The sequence below is a fragment of the Gekko japonicus genome, unplaced genomic scaffold, assembly GCF_001447785.1.
Source record: "Gekko japonicus isolate JY-2015 unplaced genomic scaffold, Gekko_japonicus_V1.1 scaffold408, whole genome shotgun sequence".
NCBI lineage: Eukaryota > Metazoa > Chordata > Lepidosauria > Squamata > Gekkonidae > Gekko > Gekko japonicus.
Window position 1 is genome coordinate 1,015,352 of NW_015163618.1, and position 17,011 is coordinate 1,032,362.

Below are 17,011 nucleotides of genomic sequence, written 5' to 3' on the forward strand. Positions count from 1 at the left end.
TGCTGGGAAAGACTGAAGGTCAAAAAAGATGGGGACGGCAAAGGATGAGATGGTTAGACAGTGTCATAGATGCAACGAACATAAAATTGAGCAAACTTCAGAGGACAGCGGAAGACCGGAAGGCCTGGCGTGATCTGGTCCATGGGGTCGCAAAGAGTCGGATTCGACTGTGCGACTGAACAACAAAAAAAGATACATAAAAATTGAGAAAGGCTATCAGTTGCATAATAAAATTTTGCAGCTGCATATTTTCCATTAACAGAATAGGAAGTATACAAAACAATTCCTACAGCATTCTACTTGAAAATTCCACAGCTTCAGACCAGTGAATTGCTATATTCATGGTATTAATCTATAAAGATCTACATGTGCAACAAAAAATACTTACGTTCTTTTTCAAAAAGCTCCCTAACACCAGGTAGGTCTTTAGCAGCTCCAAAATATTTGTAGCCCCTGTTTCCTGGAACTTCTTTTCCTTCGTGATCCAGCATTTTTGGCCCAATTCTCTTTAATTTAAAAAAGAACACCAGTGATTAACATTTCCCCCTGGCACAGAACCTGACAATATAGGAAAAATTCCAGTTTGTTCAGATTTGAACCGCTACTGTGGTTAATCTTTCCAAATTATCTGGACAACAATTTTATGTCAACTGGTTGGCATGTGGAGTTTCTCACATTTGTGTGGCTGTAACAATCAGGCCTCCCTTGGCTAGAATTAAAGATTGCTAAATCTCTACTGACTGAACGTTTCTATAAATAAATACTCTTGTTTCATACTTACTGCATAATCAGGTCCTCCCAACTCTTTTATTCGGACTTCCCAGTGTCCCTTTTCTCTCAGAAGTTTGTTAATTTCATCATTCAAGTCACGAATTCTGAATTCACCCAAACCAGCTATTTTTAAAGAGAAAAGGTAGAGCTGTTTCAGTCACTGATACATATAGACTACTTCAAGGAGACATTCTTCCTATTCTGATTTTCTGCAAGAACTGTAGGATACTGATAAATAAGAAAAAATCAATATAAATAATTACATTGTGACTGTCTCATTTTTTCTCGTTTGTTATGCCTTACTGGAACTCACTTTTCCTCTAATGGCAGGGCAACTCGAATGATAAAAGGGTTGGGACACTTTCCCTATGAGGAAAGGTTAAAGCACTTAGGGCTCTTTAGCTTGGAGAAACGACGACTGAGGGGTGACATGATTGAGGTTTATAAGATTATGCATGGGAAAGAGCATGTAGAGAAAGAGGTACCTTTCTCCCTTTCTCACAATACAAGAACTCGTGGGCACTCCATGAAACTGCTGAGCGGTCGGGTTAGAACGGATAAAAGGAAGTACTTCTTCACCCAAAGAGTGATTAACACATGGAATTCACTGCCACAGGAAGTGGTGGCGGCTACAAGCATGGACGGCTTCAAAAGGGAATTAGATAAGCATATGGAGCAGAGGTCCATCAGTGGCTATTAGCCACAAGGTATAGCTAGGGGCTCTGGGGCAAGTGATGCTCTGTCTTCTTGGTGCTTGGGGGGGGTCAACAGTGGGAGGGCTTCTAATGTCCTGGCCCCACTGGTGGACCTCCTGATGGCACTGGTATTTCTGGCCACTGTGTGACACAGAGTGTTGGACTGGATGGGCCTTTTGGCTGATCCAACATTGGCGTCTCTTATGTTCACATGGTCCACAAAGAAACTGAATATACCAAACCCACTAAAAACTAAACCCGGAGTGGCATCAATAAGATTTGCTAATAACGATTCAAAGAAAGGGTTGCTTGGAGATAGACTTGCCAAGTACTAGTTTTGCAATAATTCAGAAATCTCATTATCCTGTCTTCACAACTGCAAATTACAGATGATCTGGAACAGCAGCTTCATCAATTCACCATCATGAGGCTAGACTTCAGCTGTGGCAGCCCTTTAAGATTAGAAGTCAAAAGCAGTTACAGACTTAAGCAATGTTAATGAAAACCAGAGTTTCCGGAGTCATGAGAGCATTAAACAAGTTGCCCTTTATCAAGTACTTACCATTTTGAATTTGTGCCACTTTCTTGGAAATTTCACCAATAATCTTAAAAATAATACGCAGCAATTAGTTTTTTTGTCAGGCAAATTAGACACAAACTACTATTTTTTTAAAATGTTATGTGACACCTACAGAAACAAGTTAGTTTTCTTTCAAAAATACTGCATATCCAGCCTAAAGTCCACAGCTTATTTATTGCTTATAGACTGGGATGAAACAGACAGTGGAATTATAAGATGAATCAGGATATCATAGTTCATACGCGGAGCAGAATTCTTTGGGTGAGAGGAACAGGTGAAAAGGGGCTATTAACAGGAAGGGGAGATTCCATGTGTTGCTGACCGCCCCCATCCCCCTAATTTCCCTGTTTCTTTGGTGAGCTTAAGAGTTTTAGTGTCCAGGTCAAGAAGCTATGTCTTTTATACTTTAATTATATTGCCAAATTTGATCCACTAGAAGAAGCTACAAAAATATAATAAATCTTCTGAATGTCCTCAGAAAGCACAGCACTGACAGTAAGACAGCCACCCAGGACATGCCACACCATAATAGACAATAAATACCTGACGTCTCCATTTCTCAGCTTTAGGCAGTTCATTACATTCTGATGCAAGAAAAGGCCTTCGTTCCTGTTTGGAAAAAATAAATACATCATTTTTTCTTCAAACTTTTGTAACATTTAACATGCACACACAGCCAAAGCAGTCAAGTATACTTTCCTGGTCTCTATAACAGTAGGCTATTCAGGGACCATCCCCATTAATGGTTGTGTTTCCTCTGCATTTTATGCTATCCCTAGACCTGTAGCTAGTCCACCTGTGTACCAAATACAAAATCAGGCTACATAGTCTAACATACCCTTTGGCTGCCTTGAAAATAGTTCATTCCCTTCACTTGGAAAATGAAAAGTCTACACCTGAGCATCTTTTGAAAGCACCATAAGGCTATCTTTGGTCTCTTCAAGCAGCTAAATGAGCACTAGCTGCAGGGCAGATCCTGTAATAAACAGGTATCTGGACTCCTGACAGTATTTCCCTTCTTCCTGGGGCTCACAGCAAATGCCTTTCTTGAGATCCACACTTCCTCATAGCACTTCCAGCGGTCCTGGAGCCCTGTGTCTAGTACACAAGCTGTTGCTGGTTCAATGTATTTGCTCTTAGTCTGCTGAAAAGAAAGGCAATTTTATTACAGTTCTTTTTTAACTAATTTAATTTCAGAAGTCACTAAATGTCCTTAGCTTCAAAGATGAATATAATGCACTCTAAAAGAATGAGGATCAAAGTACACATGATGCATACAGTTTAACTTAAAGCACTGGGTAAAAGTGGAATTCAACTTCAGTCCACAACACTGGTTCCTCTAAGCTACCCGCACTCCCAGGCTGCTATTAGTTCAGGAAAGGGGTTTGTGTGTCCCAATCTTTTTTTCCTACTGGAGCTAATAGTAGCCAGGATAGTGGAGTCATGACAATAGTGGTTTTGACAAGGAAAAGGGGTGAGGTTGGAGAAGAGCTAGCCCCTTCTCTCTAGTGCCACCATACAGTTGCTTTTTAACTGTAAACTACCTGTTGGGGAATGGTAGGTCCCCAGAATGTGGCCCTTAGTTTCTGGACCAAAATTTTAAATTGCTGTCCTTGATCAGACATAAATGGTAATCCCATCACTGCTTTCCTAAAGGCGAGGGGACATACAGTGCAATCTTAACACCACTTTCCTGGGAGTAAACCCCACTGATTGGGCCGAAGTAGGACTCTCAGTGCACCTGCTTAGGATTACTCTTGTACTTGCCTACAGATGTGACCAGAGTTCCCTCTAAGCTGAGTTAGTATGAGCTAGCTCACAGCTTTTTAGCCTCTGGCTCGCACATTTCTTGGCTTCTGTAAGGGGTTTTCACCCTTTTCTGTGCATATGCGGGGAGTCCCCAGAGTACCACATTTACTTGGAAAGAAGGCAATTCCCCCCCTCAAAATAAGTTATACTCCATGGGAAAAAAAGATTATTCTATTAGAATAAATACTGTATGAAGAAGAGCTAGACTGGAGTCGTCTAGGAGCACTTTAGAAACCAAAAAGATCTGGGAGTTATAAGCTTTCAAGAGACAGCTTTGTCAGCTCTGGCTCTCAAAAACTAATACCCCGAAAATGTTGTTGAGTCTCTACGGTGCTATTGGAATCTAATCTAGCTCTTCTGCTGGAGGCCAAGACGGCTGCCTTCTGAAACTGTATCACGAAGACTATACCCTGTCTATATTTACAACTTATTAGGCACACTACCACAATGTTCTCTATTAGATGAAGTGAACAGATAGGTATTATACAAAAGTAAAGCAAATACATAGCATTATTGTTTAACAACCCAGAGAGAACACAGATTTGTAAGAGCTGCATCACATGGCCAGCTAGAGGCATAAAATGGTGTCATGTGCGAAACTCAAGTTTATAATTGCAATGAGAACAAAATGCTCAATGGCTGGTTCTCTGGCAAGACCAACATCAGGGGAGGTGAAAGGTTAGAGGATTTCTTCTGGCTTCCTTTTATAACTGAGGAAGCAGAACCCCATGATCAAAACAAATGGACATGTAGAAAAAGCTTAACATTTTCGTACTACTAGAGGATCACCATGTCGGCTGTGACAAATTCTTTTTTTAAAAATAGTTTTATTGATTTAAAAAAATGAAGAGTAATCAGCAATATTTTTGCACACATCAAAACATCGTAGAGGAAATAATACATTAATCATACCATCTCACCAATATATTAATATCTCCATAATATTACAGATCACATATTTCATACATTTCAATATGGCTCCCTTATATCAATCAATTTTTCAAAGATTTCAAACAGATAGTAATTATTTCCTTTAAGTATTATATTGTTTTCATTACTATGGAGCTGTGAATAAGATATTCAGTTTCGTTTCTCTTAGAATCACTTTCAAGCCAAAACCAGTAAGATTTCTTTAACAATTTAAGCAATATCTAAGTCTATAAGCTATAAATATATCCAAAATACAATTTAATCAAAATACCCAAATTTAAATCAATTTTCAACCCTAATTAGCCCACTTGTACCTTTACTATTTCATAATTAACAATATCCCCATGAGAATCAAGCCCAATCATAATAAAGCCAAAACAAAAGTATAAATAGACAAACCAAAAAAACAAACACAAAAGATATAAAATTTCAGTTAAGCCAAGCTCAATATAAATCACTCTCTTTTTATAAAACCCTTATCTACCAAAAAGAAAAAGAAATTTTTGCTGTAACCCAATTACCCCCTTACTAATTCATTATTACCAATCACTACTAGCTCCACACATAATAGGGCAAAATACCAAAAACAAAAATAAAACAGACAACAACATTATAATCACAAATATCTTCTTTCAAAGTGCTACTTAAGACAACAAGCAATATAAGAATTCTCATCCGTGACCATTTCCTTCTTAACAAAAACCTTTATTAGTAAGCAAAGAAAAATATCATATACACACTTAAAGTTCTTGTCTCACGGTTTTTTTCCATCTTTCTGTTGCCACTTTCTTCTTCTGGATCTCTTCTATATGTCTACTGTCTTTGTATTCATGACTCCTCAGATCCCAACTTTTCCTTTCCTGTTTCCATAGGCAAGATGTCCATCTTTTATGCTTTTTAGAGTTCTTTCCAGAATCCCTTGACTTCTTGTCTTTCACCACTATTGTTCTTTTTCACTAAAAATGTTAAAGAAAGTCCTTTTTTTCACTTCTGTTTTTAGTTCAAATCCTGTTCTTTTACATGATGTCCTCTATAAATCTCCATCTCCTGGTCGAAATTCTGTATAATTAAAGATTCCTTATCTGGTAGCTCCCTCTCCTGGCCGTAGTCCTGTTGTTCATCTGGCGCTTGAAAATATTGATTCGGATCCTCCTTATCCATGTTTTCCAAATCTACTTGCAAGTCCTGAGGCTATTTAAACAAATTTTTACAAGCTGTTGTCACTGCTTCTTTAATTGTATCCGTTAAGAATCTTTTAAATTGCTCATAAGTAAGTTTTCCTACTTGCATGTTCAGGTCAAGCTCTTCCTTTTCTTCTATTGTCGCCATTTTGTCTCTCCAGCACAAACAAACCACTATGCTTTTAAATATTATTCTCTGGGGTTTCACCACTGTTGTTACTGCTTATTCAACAAATCAGGTTGTTTTGTACATTTTACTCTTGGCTCACAGATACTTTCTTTCTTACCCCCACTTCTCCAAAATATTCATTCCCCCCAGTCCTTCAAATAGCTGCTTTCAGGACAGTTTTGGGGATAATTAAAGGGGGGTATTAACTCAACAATGTAATGCTGTATGAAGATACGAGCAGGGAAGATTCTTGAAAATGATGTGTTGCTTACCATAAGCGAAAATTAAAATAAAAACGGCTGGTCGCTGCTGCGGAAACATGGAGACCATGCCTCCTCCAGTCTTCGTTCCTGCTTCAGGGCGTAGCATCGAAGTCACCGTGATTGCCATCAGCGGGGGTGACAAGCTGAGCCCGCTGCCACTCCACCTCCCTCCAGGAAGCGAAGCGGAACCCACCCGAACATCGGGGGGTCACCAAAAGAATGAAGTGGAAGCGAGTGTCCTCAGAGCGCTCCGAGGCACGCCCGCTCGCAGCGCCGCACTGTGCAGACACCCGACGAATTCTTCTTAAGCTCTAAAAACTATTTGAAGGCACTCCATGCAATCTTCCTCCTCAGAAGTTTCTAGTGTAGATGACTGTCACCTTCGCTAGTCCCATGTTTAACCAACAACATATGGTAAATAATTTCTGTGCTACACCATGGGATCTACATACAGAGTCACTTATCTTCCTGGGTTGGAGGCACATGACAGAAACAAGGCTTGCAATGTAAGGCAAATAACTGTACCCAAACATTATATAACCAACATATCTATGGGACTGCCTCTCCTGATATACCACCAGAAGAGCATTACACTCTGGAGAGAAGAACCTTCTGGTGATCCCTGGCCCAAAAGCTGTTCTCAAGCAGAGCCAGGGCCTTTCGGCCCTGATGCCTGCCTGGAGGAACTCTCTGCCAAATTACATCCATGCCCTTTAGGACTAGGCACAATTCTGCAGGGCCTGTAAGACAGAGATGTTCTGCCAGGCCTATGGTTGAGAACAGCCATGGTTTCCACCATGCCTGGCCTCTCCCTGTTCTTCTCCTCCTTTTGCCCTTATTTATGAGGTAAGGATAGGAATTGGTTTTAAGTGCCATCTTGTAATAGCTATTGAAATTTTTTGGAATTTTAACTGTATCTTGATTTGACTGTAATCTACTGAAATGTTGTTCATCGCCCTGTGCCCTACATGTAGGGGAAAGCAGTCTATAAAATGAATTAATAAAATAAATTTTAGACTTAAATATTAATTGCTCAGATTAAAAAAAAAAAGAATTCTATAATCAATTTACCAATGCCTTTTTCACAAGTCCCAGCCCATCTGATTAATGCCTTCCTTGTTATACAAGACTGCTTCCATTCCACTTCTTTCCAGTTCATATGAAACACAAGAGAAAACACAAATTGCAATATATAACTCCCAAGATGATAATATATTATTATTAGAAGGTTGGCAACCAGTGTTCCCTCTAAGCTGAGTTAGTGTGAGTTAGCTCACAGTTTTTTAGCCTCAGGCTCACACATTTTTTTGTCTTAGTTCAGGAAGGATGGCTCCAGAGCAAACTAATTTATGCAGTAGCCAAATCGCTCACTCACAACTTTAATGCCAGTAGCTCACAAAGTGGAATTTTTGCTCACAAGACTCCACAGCTTAGAGGGAGCATTGCTAGCAGCTGTGTATCGCAAGAACAGTCTACGAGGCATTTCGACCAGTAAATTCCTAAAGCATTTCAACTTCAAAGAATGGGTTGGATCCTGCAGTTCATCAGCAGATGCATGTGGATCTTTATTGCATTCCCCTTCCAACTGTCCCTCCTGATGCTGATATCCTGGTGCTGCAAAACTCACCGGGGTACTGCACTGAGCAGAGAACGGGGGGCCAAACTGTGCCTTCTACCCCTTCCATCAGTAGAGCTGTACGTCCAGAAGCGGAAGGAGAGGGTGGTTTTGCCCTATCAATGCGGCCTCCTGACTCAGCAGGTCTATTAGTCCACATGGACCCCATAACTGCTGCAGTCAATTTTCCTGGGGTCAGAAGGTGCTGTTGGAGAAGAGGAACACAGCAAAGATCTGTGCTCCTTACATGAAAAGTTGCTGACCCTAACCGAATGTGGTTGAAGTACGTTTTGCTTTCCAGCTTACCTTAACTTTTCCTTCCTCCAGCTGAGCTTGGCGAAATCTCGCTAAGGCTGTCCTAAAAGGAAGAAAGTTGCATTTAGCATCCATCTGTCCATCCAATCAACCTACCAGGTCTCAATTAAGAAGTTCATGTATACATGCAATAATGTATATTTCAGCATTAAGAGAGCTCTACAACCAGAATACTCAAAGCAGTTAAGTGTCTCACAATTATTACCTATTGTGCAGCTTAGTATTGGAACACTGGCATGTATCCCACCATTTCAATGAGCATATTTTGAAGATTTTTTTCTAGCCTAAGGCTTCCTGCAACCAGGGCCACAGCCAGGAATTTTTTCAGGAGGGGGCACAAGGGGTGCTAATTAAATTGAATTATATTAAAGGAGATGGGGAGGGAGGAATAGCCAGCGCCAGCTGATGAACCACAGGATGGCTCCTCTGCCTCGAGAGCACATGGAGAAGCCTCCTTCTGCCTTCCCCCTGTGAGCTCCAGTAGGAGTGGGCTCCTCTCTGGCCCTGCTGCTGCCAAGCACACACGGAGGAGCCTCCTGTGGGCCCGCCACTCCTTCCTCCAGCGAGGTCCAGTGGGGATGGGCTCAGTGGCTGCACAGGCAGCCTATGCCCCGGTGCCTCCCTGACAGAGAGCCAAAGTGACCCGCTGCCTGCAGGAACCCCTGAGGGCCCACCCCACCCTCCGGTCACTCTCCCTTTACCTGCGTGGGTTGGCTGCGGCTGCTTCTGCGCAGCAGGCGTCGGGCATGTGCACTGAACACGCCAGCCAGACAGAGGTGTAAACACCTGGCCATGGGACCAGAATTGGTCCGCCACCCACCCTGTCCCGCTGGTATCAAATCCCTGTCCTAGCCCCTCCGGCTTGGCTCGGCTCTCAGATGGAAGGTCCCTGGCTCAGGAGAAGGCAGCTCTGCAAACGACAGGTAACCTACCTTCCAGGGTTGTTGGGGGGCATTGCAGATTGGGGGAGAGGGCATCGCGCCCAATACTGGCTACAGCCCTGCCTGCAACTCTGTTGAGCAGATTTTGAAGCCTGCTTTCAACACAATGGTTCTTCCTCCAAAACAGAGACCATTTAAGTTGGAGGAAGGCTCCTTAGCCTGGAAAAGTTTCCTTCAGCTTAATGTAGGGTATATGCCACTATGTATAAAATGAAGGTACAGTCAGAGAATGCCAAAATTAATATATGAAAGCTGTAAAGGCACAACTTAATTGACAAAGAGAACCACTATCAGAAAATATGTTCAAGCTTCTCAGTGCCAATGACCTCAAATTCAAACAGTAATTATCCTACATATGACACCCTGAGCCTGCTTCAACAGGCAGGGCGGGGTAGAAATTAATTAATTAATTAAATAAATACTTACATGGCCTTTTCTGCATTTCGAGCCTAAACAAGGAAAGGAAATACAATTAAATCTTTTTTTAAAAGAGGGGGGCAGAAGTGATCCCAGAAACATTAAGTTTGGAGGATATTATCCAGGGATAACTACAGAAACCACTAAAATCAACATGATAATGCGGTCAGTCGTTTCCCAACAACCCAATTTTTTGCTCTCAAAGACCATTTGCTCTCTAAAGCAAATGCTGCATACCTAACTATGAATGAAAATTTTAACTGTTTAAAAAGTAATGGGCTCCAAATATATGAACAGGGAGATTAGATTTTATGACACTCTAACATTCATAATATGTGTCATATACAAAACAAGCAAGACAATCCTACCAGCAACCCAGTGACAGTAACTCATGTGTCTTTTAGAAGGACACCCAATTGTTTTTGAACAAATAACTTGACAGTTACTATCAGGTAGCCTTCTACATGATTTTCCAGGGTCCCCCCCCCCCCGTTTCATACATCTTATTTTCTTTGACCAGTTTCAAGAAACATTGTGTAAGTTTCTTTCTTTCTTCCTGACCAACTTTCTGTAAAACCAAATTCTCAATTAAAATCTCTAATTTGATAATTCGTTTGGAGCACATCTCTCTCTTGGAAAAGTTGTATCAGAACCAGTGCCTGTACAAATTAATAATTCATTATTGCATAATCCAAAAATGTTGAGGTTACCATTAAGATATTATCCTGAATTCTTACACTCAAAACATATTATAAAAAGGGTTTCTTTAATAAAATTGTTTCCAATGTGCTTGAGTCGAAAAAACTAAAAGCACTTCAGTGCTTTGATTGTAAATCTCCTGTACATAACATGATTAGAAGCGAAGCTTCTGTGCCTCTAACAAGTTACAGAAATCAAAAAACCAAACAGGGATAATACACAGTACAGCAAAAAATAAAATAAAATCACTGCGTACAGAAATGTTAAAAATATTTGTAGAATATCTCCCATGTCTACGCTTCACTGGTGAAAACCAGTGAGGATTGTGAGGCACTCCAAAGGGATCTGTCAAGGATGGGCAAGTGGGCGTCAACATGGCAAATGGGGTTCAATGTGGCCAAGTGCAAGGTGATGCACACTGGAACCAAAAATCCTAAATATAAATACACATTGATGGGGTCTGAACTGGCAGGGACTGATCAAGAGAGAGATCTTGGAGTTGTAGTAGATAACTCACTGAAAATGTCGAGACAGTGTGTGACTGCAATAAAGAAGGCCAATGCTATGCTGGGGATTATTAGGAAGGGTATTGAAAACAGATAAGCCAATATCATAATGCCCCTATATAAATCAATGGTGCGACCTCATTTGGAATACTGTGTGCAGTTCTGGTCACCACACCTTAAAAAGGATATTATAGCTTTGGGAAAAGTGCAGAAAAGGGCAACTCGAATGATAAAAGGGTTGGAACACTTTCCCTATGAAGAAAGGTTAAAGCGCTTAGGGCTCTTTAGCTTGGAGAAACGACGACTGAGGGGTGACATGATTGAGGTTTATAAGATTATGCATGGGAAAGAGCAGGTAGAGAAAGAGGTACTTTTCTCCCTTTCTCACAATACAAGAACCCGTGGGCACTCCATGAAATTGCTGAGCGGTCGGGTTAGAACAGATAAAAGGAAGTACTTCTTCACCCAAAGAGTGATTAACACATGGAATTCACTGCCACAGGAAGTGGTGGCGGCTACAAGCATGGACGGCTTCAAAAGGGAATTAGATAAGCATATGGAGCAGAGGTCCATCAGTGGCTATTAGCCACAAGGTATAGATAGGGACTCTGGGGCAAGTGATGCTCTGTCATCTTGGTGCTTGGGGGGGGTCAACAGTGGGAGGGCTTCTAATGTCCTGGCCCCACTGGTGGACCTCCGGATGGCACTGGTATTTCTGGCCACTGTGTGATACAGAGTGTTGGACTGGATGGGCCTTTGGCCTGATCCAACATTGGCGTCTCTTATGTTCTTATCTTTTTTGTTGACATGGGAGATGGAGGTCCCCGTTGAAAGCATTATTCTAAAGTAAATTGGGAGACTCTTGACTTGGATTTTGAAAAAGCCTTGAGCGATATGCGATTAGGAAGCCGGAAAACGCATGAAGCAAGCCTTGAACCAACACCTTACGACACAAGTATGATGTGAACTGATCCCTGAAGACATTGGGTTGTAAAAGTGTCTACGTTCTAATGGTCTTTATCTGAAGCACCTCTATTTGTTTTGGATTTTTTTGGACTGTTTTCATGAACTGAGTGGTTTACATTATTTGTAGAAAGTAATTGTCATAATATTGTTGTAATCATACGTTCTTTGTGACACTTTATAAAAAGTATTCTACAAATATTTTTTGACATTTCTGTAAACAGTTATTTTTGTTCTTTGGTTTTTCTAACAAGTTACAGAGCGGCCAGAAATTCAACAGGTTCCTTTTTCCAGCTTGAGAAAGTCGCGCCTGTTTGACTTTCTCCCAGTCTTGTAGCACTTAAAAGGTACATGAATTATATGGGGGGGGGGGTGTTGCAAGCAATGTTCCCTCTAAGCTGTGGAGTCTTGTGAGCAAAAATTCTACTTTGTGAGCTTCTGGCATTAAAGTTGTGAGCAAGCAATGTGGCTACTGCATAAATTAGTTTGCTCTGGAGCCATCCTTCCTGAGCTAAGAAAAAATCTGTGAGCTGGAGGCTAAACTCCAGCTAAACAAAAAAACTGTGAGCTAGCTCACACTAACTCAGCTTAGAGGGAACACTGGTTGCAAGCATCTATCATAAGAAACTGTGCGCGAATGACTCCGCTCAAAGCCATCTAGCGAGCATCAAAACAGCAGCAGCGGTCGAAATGCACGCGGCTCCTTCTCTCGAGCGCATGAATGTATGGATGCCCCAGATGGGTAAGAGGCTCCTAGAGACATAGGTGGCTTGGTGCATGGGTAAGGGCACGAAGAAGCCATGAAAACAAGGGATCGCGCGAAGCTTAGTCTTCCATTCGCTCACCATGGTGACAGTCTCCTCGAAACACGCCGCTCCTCCGCCTGCAGATGCCGACCCGAAAGCGCTTCCGTGAAAGTGAACCAACAGTAATGAAAAGACGCATGCGTGTAAGACGCCCCGGAACAGAACGGCCGGAAGCTACCGCCTTAGTTTCGCCAATAAGTTCCGGTTCTCAATTGCGATCGCTGTACTGTTTCATGTGCTGGCCAAAAGTGAATTATTATGAGTGAATTGTTTACAAGCGCTTTTCTCCGAAGGCTAACCGAAATTAATACAGCAACTCAGAGAGAAAAGTAATATTTTAGCCGTGGGACATGATTATTGTAAAGAAGTATCTATCCCCCAGTTTTATTTACATTGTCTGATGTCTGCTAGCGGTATGCATGTAAAACGTTTCTGTCCCGTCGTATCTCTTTTGACTGAAGGCAGAAACTCTCTCCTAGGGTTCCTAATTCTATGGTTCCGTGAATGGGATTCCCAGGTCCAGGTGAAGACGAAGTACGCATGAGCAAACACCAGTCAGAGATTGAGGCTTTTGAGCAATTTGCATTCTGTATTGGGCTGATGTTTCTTTCGTTTACTAAAAACAACTCGAGACTGCCGAGAAGAGGAGGGAGGTTTGCTTGTGAACAAGTACATCTGATCACGAGCTACTGTATATTTCTTTCTGAACCAGCAGTTATTGATAAAGCTGGAGAGTCCAGAAACTCCCGATCCAACAGGCCATGGTCTCCAACTTGTCCTTGAGAACTGTTTTAACAATGGCAACAACAAAAATTAGGCTAGTGTTTTTTTAATCATTTGTTTACTTCATTTATTCACTGTGCCTTTCTCCCTAATGAAGAGTGAAAGCAGTGTACATAATTCTTCCCTCCTCCATTTTATCCTTACATCAACCCAGTGAGGTAGGGGAGGCTGAGTGGCCACGACTGTCTGTGTCAGAATGGGGATTAAAACCTGGGTCTCTCTGATCCTAAATCCTACATTTAGCAAGAAAGGTGGACTATGAATGAAGTACATAAATAAATAAATATCTGGATCTGGAGGTGATAAAAATCACCACTGTTACCATGAATTAAGCACTAGCGGAGCATAGAAGCCAGAAAGGTTGCAATCCAGGAAGGAGAAAAATGGGCAGAGAAAAAGTACAAAATTCAGGGATCGTCAAAAAATAGCAATCAAGATGGCTTCCAAACTTTTGAAGTAAAGGGGGTTGCAAATCTATCTAAGTATACACTTGGGCATAAACCTTATTGAATTATCACCCTGATTCTAAAGAAGCAGGTGTGGACTGCCTTCAAAACCAAGAAATTCAAATCAAACTATTTTTTTTTCCATGCAGGACCTAACTGGTACTGTTTTTCAGTTTCAAAGACAATTTCTGTTTTGTACTAAGTGAATAAACACTTTGTTCTTTGTTCGATCTGAGGGAACTCCAAATTTTATGCTATCTTCTAGAAGCATCAGTCTAAACTAGTTAAATATATTTGAACACATCCAAAATGTTTTTAATTGAGCATTTTAACAGCATGATTTTAGGCATATTTTGTGAGATTTTGGACTGGCCAATTTTTAAAAGTGTTCAATTGAATAATGCTTAAGTATTTTTAAAGCATTAATTTTATTAGAAGATATAATGTTCAAAATGTCTGATAACTGCAAACACACATTAGTTATTGTGAAACAATGCAGTTAACTTTTTAAAAGATTTAGTTCAAACGTTCATCCACGTAAAGTTAGGTTCCTAAATATGTGAAAATTCACCAAGTTCTTTTGTATTTATCCTGGAACAGCAGGTTTAACCAACAACTAAAATGAAATAATTGTTAAAATAAAGCAAAACAAGAAAGGAACCCACAAGGATTTGCAGAGGTTACTTTATTCCCCCTTCAAGCTCCTTCCCACTTCTTCCTTTTTCCCACTCACCAACCAACTTTTATTTGGGCCCCTCCCACCTTCAGGTTTATTATCCATTTACTCCATTTATATCCCACCTTTCTCCGGACCCAAAACAGGTTACACAATTCTGCATGCCTCGATTTTATCCTTACAACTTTGTGAGGTAGATAAGGCCAAGACTCGCCCAACATCACCCAGCAAGGTTCTATGGCAGAGACAAGATCTGAACTTGGGTCTCCCCAATCCTAGTCTGACACTCTGTCCACATCACACTGGATATTAGCTTTTCCTCTTCTCTCCTTAGGAAAAGTCTAGCCATGCACTAAAAAAAATCACTTAAGTGATTTATGTGGTAGCCCTATCTGGCCCAGCCCGGTTGCAGAGACTGCTACTGCTAGGACCAGACAAGTTGTGTCACATCAAGTTGTAGCAATGGCTACACCTGATGAGTTCTGCAAATTACATGGCAGCAAGTTGCCCTGGTGGCCAGTCCTGGCCCTGATGAGTCCTCCCTCCAGGACAGGAGGGAGAAGAGCACTGGGCAACTAGGGGACCAAAATAGAAAAGGCCCTCTCCTCTCCCTTTTAATGACAGAAACCAGCATTTGAAGGCTGGCGATATTGTTCTGGCTGCCTAACAACCCTCACAACAACTAAGATATCAGACACTGCTTTTATTATTACTTCCAATTTTTCTGCAAACTTGGGGCTTTTCTCCAGTTTGTAGAATGATCTGTATTATCTGTTCATGGCTCCAGTCTCTGGGTTAAAGTATGCACAGAAGATACCATGCTAAAAATTAGATCTATTAATAACATGGAAATATGCTTCCTGGTCCCCACATTAAGCATTATCAAGTTATGAGCTACGGTTGCCAACTGCCTGGAGAAATAGTGTGCGAGGTGTCGTTTAGCAGGTGTTTTTACCTCCATGCTGTGACACTGGGCCATTTCTATCGAGTTAGGTACACTGTATGCTCAGTGCTCTTAAGTGCACACAGTATAGCATGATAGTCTGGTTCATTTCTGATTTGGATTTTTGGCTGGGGTCAAGAGTCCCTGCATGTGCACTTCCCTTTGTTGTATAAAATGTAGTATTCCTACTCACAGGGATGGTATGAAGGGAGCAATCAACAGAAAAATTGCCTCAAGTAATCTTGAAATCATACAACTTCATGCAGAAGGTCCCAGATTCAATCCTCACCTTCAGGTGTTTTTTTAATCAGTAGTACGTGAAATGTGTAAACTAGTAATGTGAAAAGCCTAGGAAAGCCACTGGCAGCACAACAATACTGACCTGACAGCTTTATACCATGAAACAACTAGTTTTAGCGCCTTTCAATTTCAGCAGCATTCCAATTAAATATCATGATATACAAGAAACTCTTCTTGCGCTATCTGCTTTTTTCAAGAGATTTATAGTATACTCCTACTATTTTCAATAGTTTATTCAGTAACTTTAGCAAGAAAGGTACTTCCTTTTTTAATTTTATGTTTATTGAAAGACAGAATTTCAGCTTACATATATACCAATCCATAGTTAAACCTATTAATCAAATATTGCCATGCGTTCAGATACAATTACAATAGTGTATGCAACTAAAACATTGATAGTGAGTACAACTAGTACAATCGAAAATCCTTATCAGAATCATCATATCATTAATTTATGGCATCACCAAATTGAAAAGAAGAGGAGAGAAGATTACTCAGACCTAAAAATATATCCTCATTCTGTATAGCTGGGATTTGTTGGCAATATGTCGTGTTCTGCAAAATATGCTAACAGCGGGAACCACTTGCGAACGAATCTAGAGTGGGACCCTATGTTTCCTTTTGTGTGTGCATCATAAGTATCTGCAACTTTGTCCATGACATAGTGAGCCCAACACTTATTATGCCATTGAGAAATGGATGGGGGATCAGGATTTTTCCAGGAGGCAGCAATGGAGAGCCACTCTGTGGCTATTAGTGTGACGGCTAGCTCGGAAATCTTCACTTCTTAGAACATAAGAACATAAGAGATGCCAATGTTGGATCAGGCCAAAGGCCCATCCAGTCCAACACTCTGTATCACACAGTGGCCAGAAATACCAGTGCCATCAGGAGGTCCACCAGTGGGGCCAGGACATTAGAAGCCATCCCACTGTTGACCCCCCCCCCAAGCACCAAGATGACAGAGCATCACTTGCCCCAGAGTCCCTATCTATACCTTGTGGCTAATAGCCACTGATGGACCTCTGCTCCATATGCTTATCTAATTCCCTCTTGAAAGTAGCTGCCACCACTTCCTGTGGCAGTGAATTCCAAGTGTTAATCACTCTTTGGGTAAAGAAGTACTTCCTTTTATCCATTCTAATCCGACCGCTCAGCAATTTCATGGAGAGCCCACGAGTTCTTGTATTGTGAGAAAGGGAG

The 17,011-nt window shown here is 41.2% G+C and overlaps 1 protein-coding gene across 1 annotated transcript in view; it reads right to left on the reverse strand.

The window, feature by feature from the left end:
- The window catches only part of ISY1 (ISY1 splicing factor homolog), a 23,197-nt gene extending 10,431 nt beyond the window's left edge, over positions 1-12,766 (reverse strand). Inside the window, exons 1-7 of the mRNA XM_015407435.1 lie at positions 12,700-12,766; positions 9,696-9,718; positions 8,320-8,371; positions 2,590-2,655; positions 2,029-2,071; positions 782-894; positions 389-506 (exon numbers count right to left, since the gene is read on the reverse strand). Coding sequence (XP_015262921.1) covers positions 389-506; positions 782-894; positions 2,029-2,071; positions 2,590-2,655; positions 8,320-8,371; positions 9,696-9,718; positions 12,700-12,702 — 418 coding nt within the window. The 5' untranslated portion in view covers positions 12,703-12,766. The remainder of the gene's footprint in view (positions 1-388; positions 507-781; positions 895-2,028; positions 2,072-2,589; positions 2,656-8,319; positions 8,372-9,695; positions 9,719-12,699) is intronic.
- Between the last annotated feature and the right edge of the window lie 4,245 nt (positions 12,767-17,011).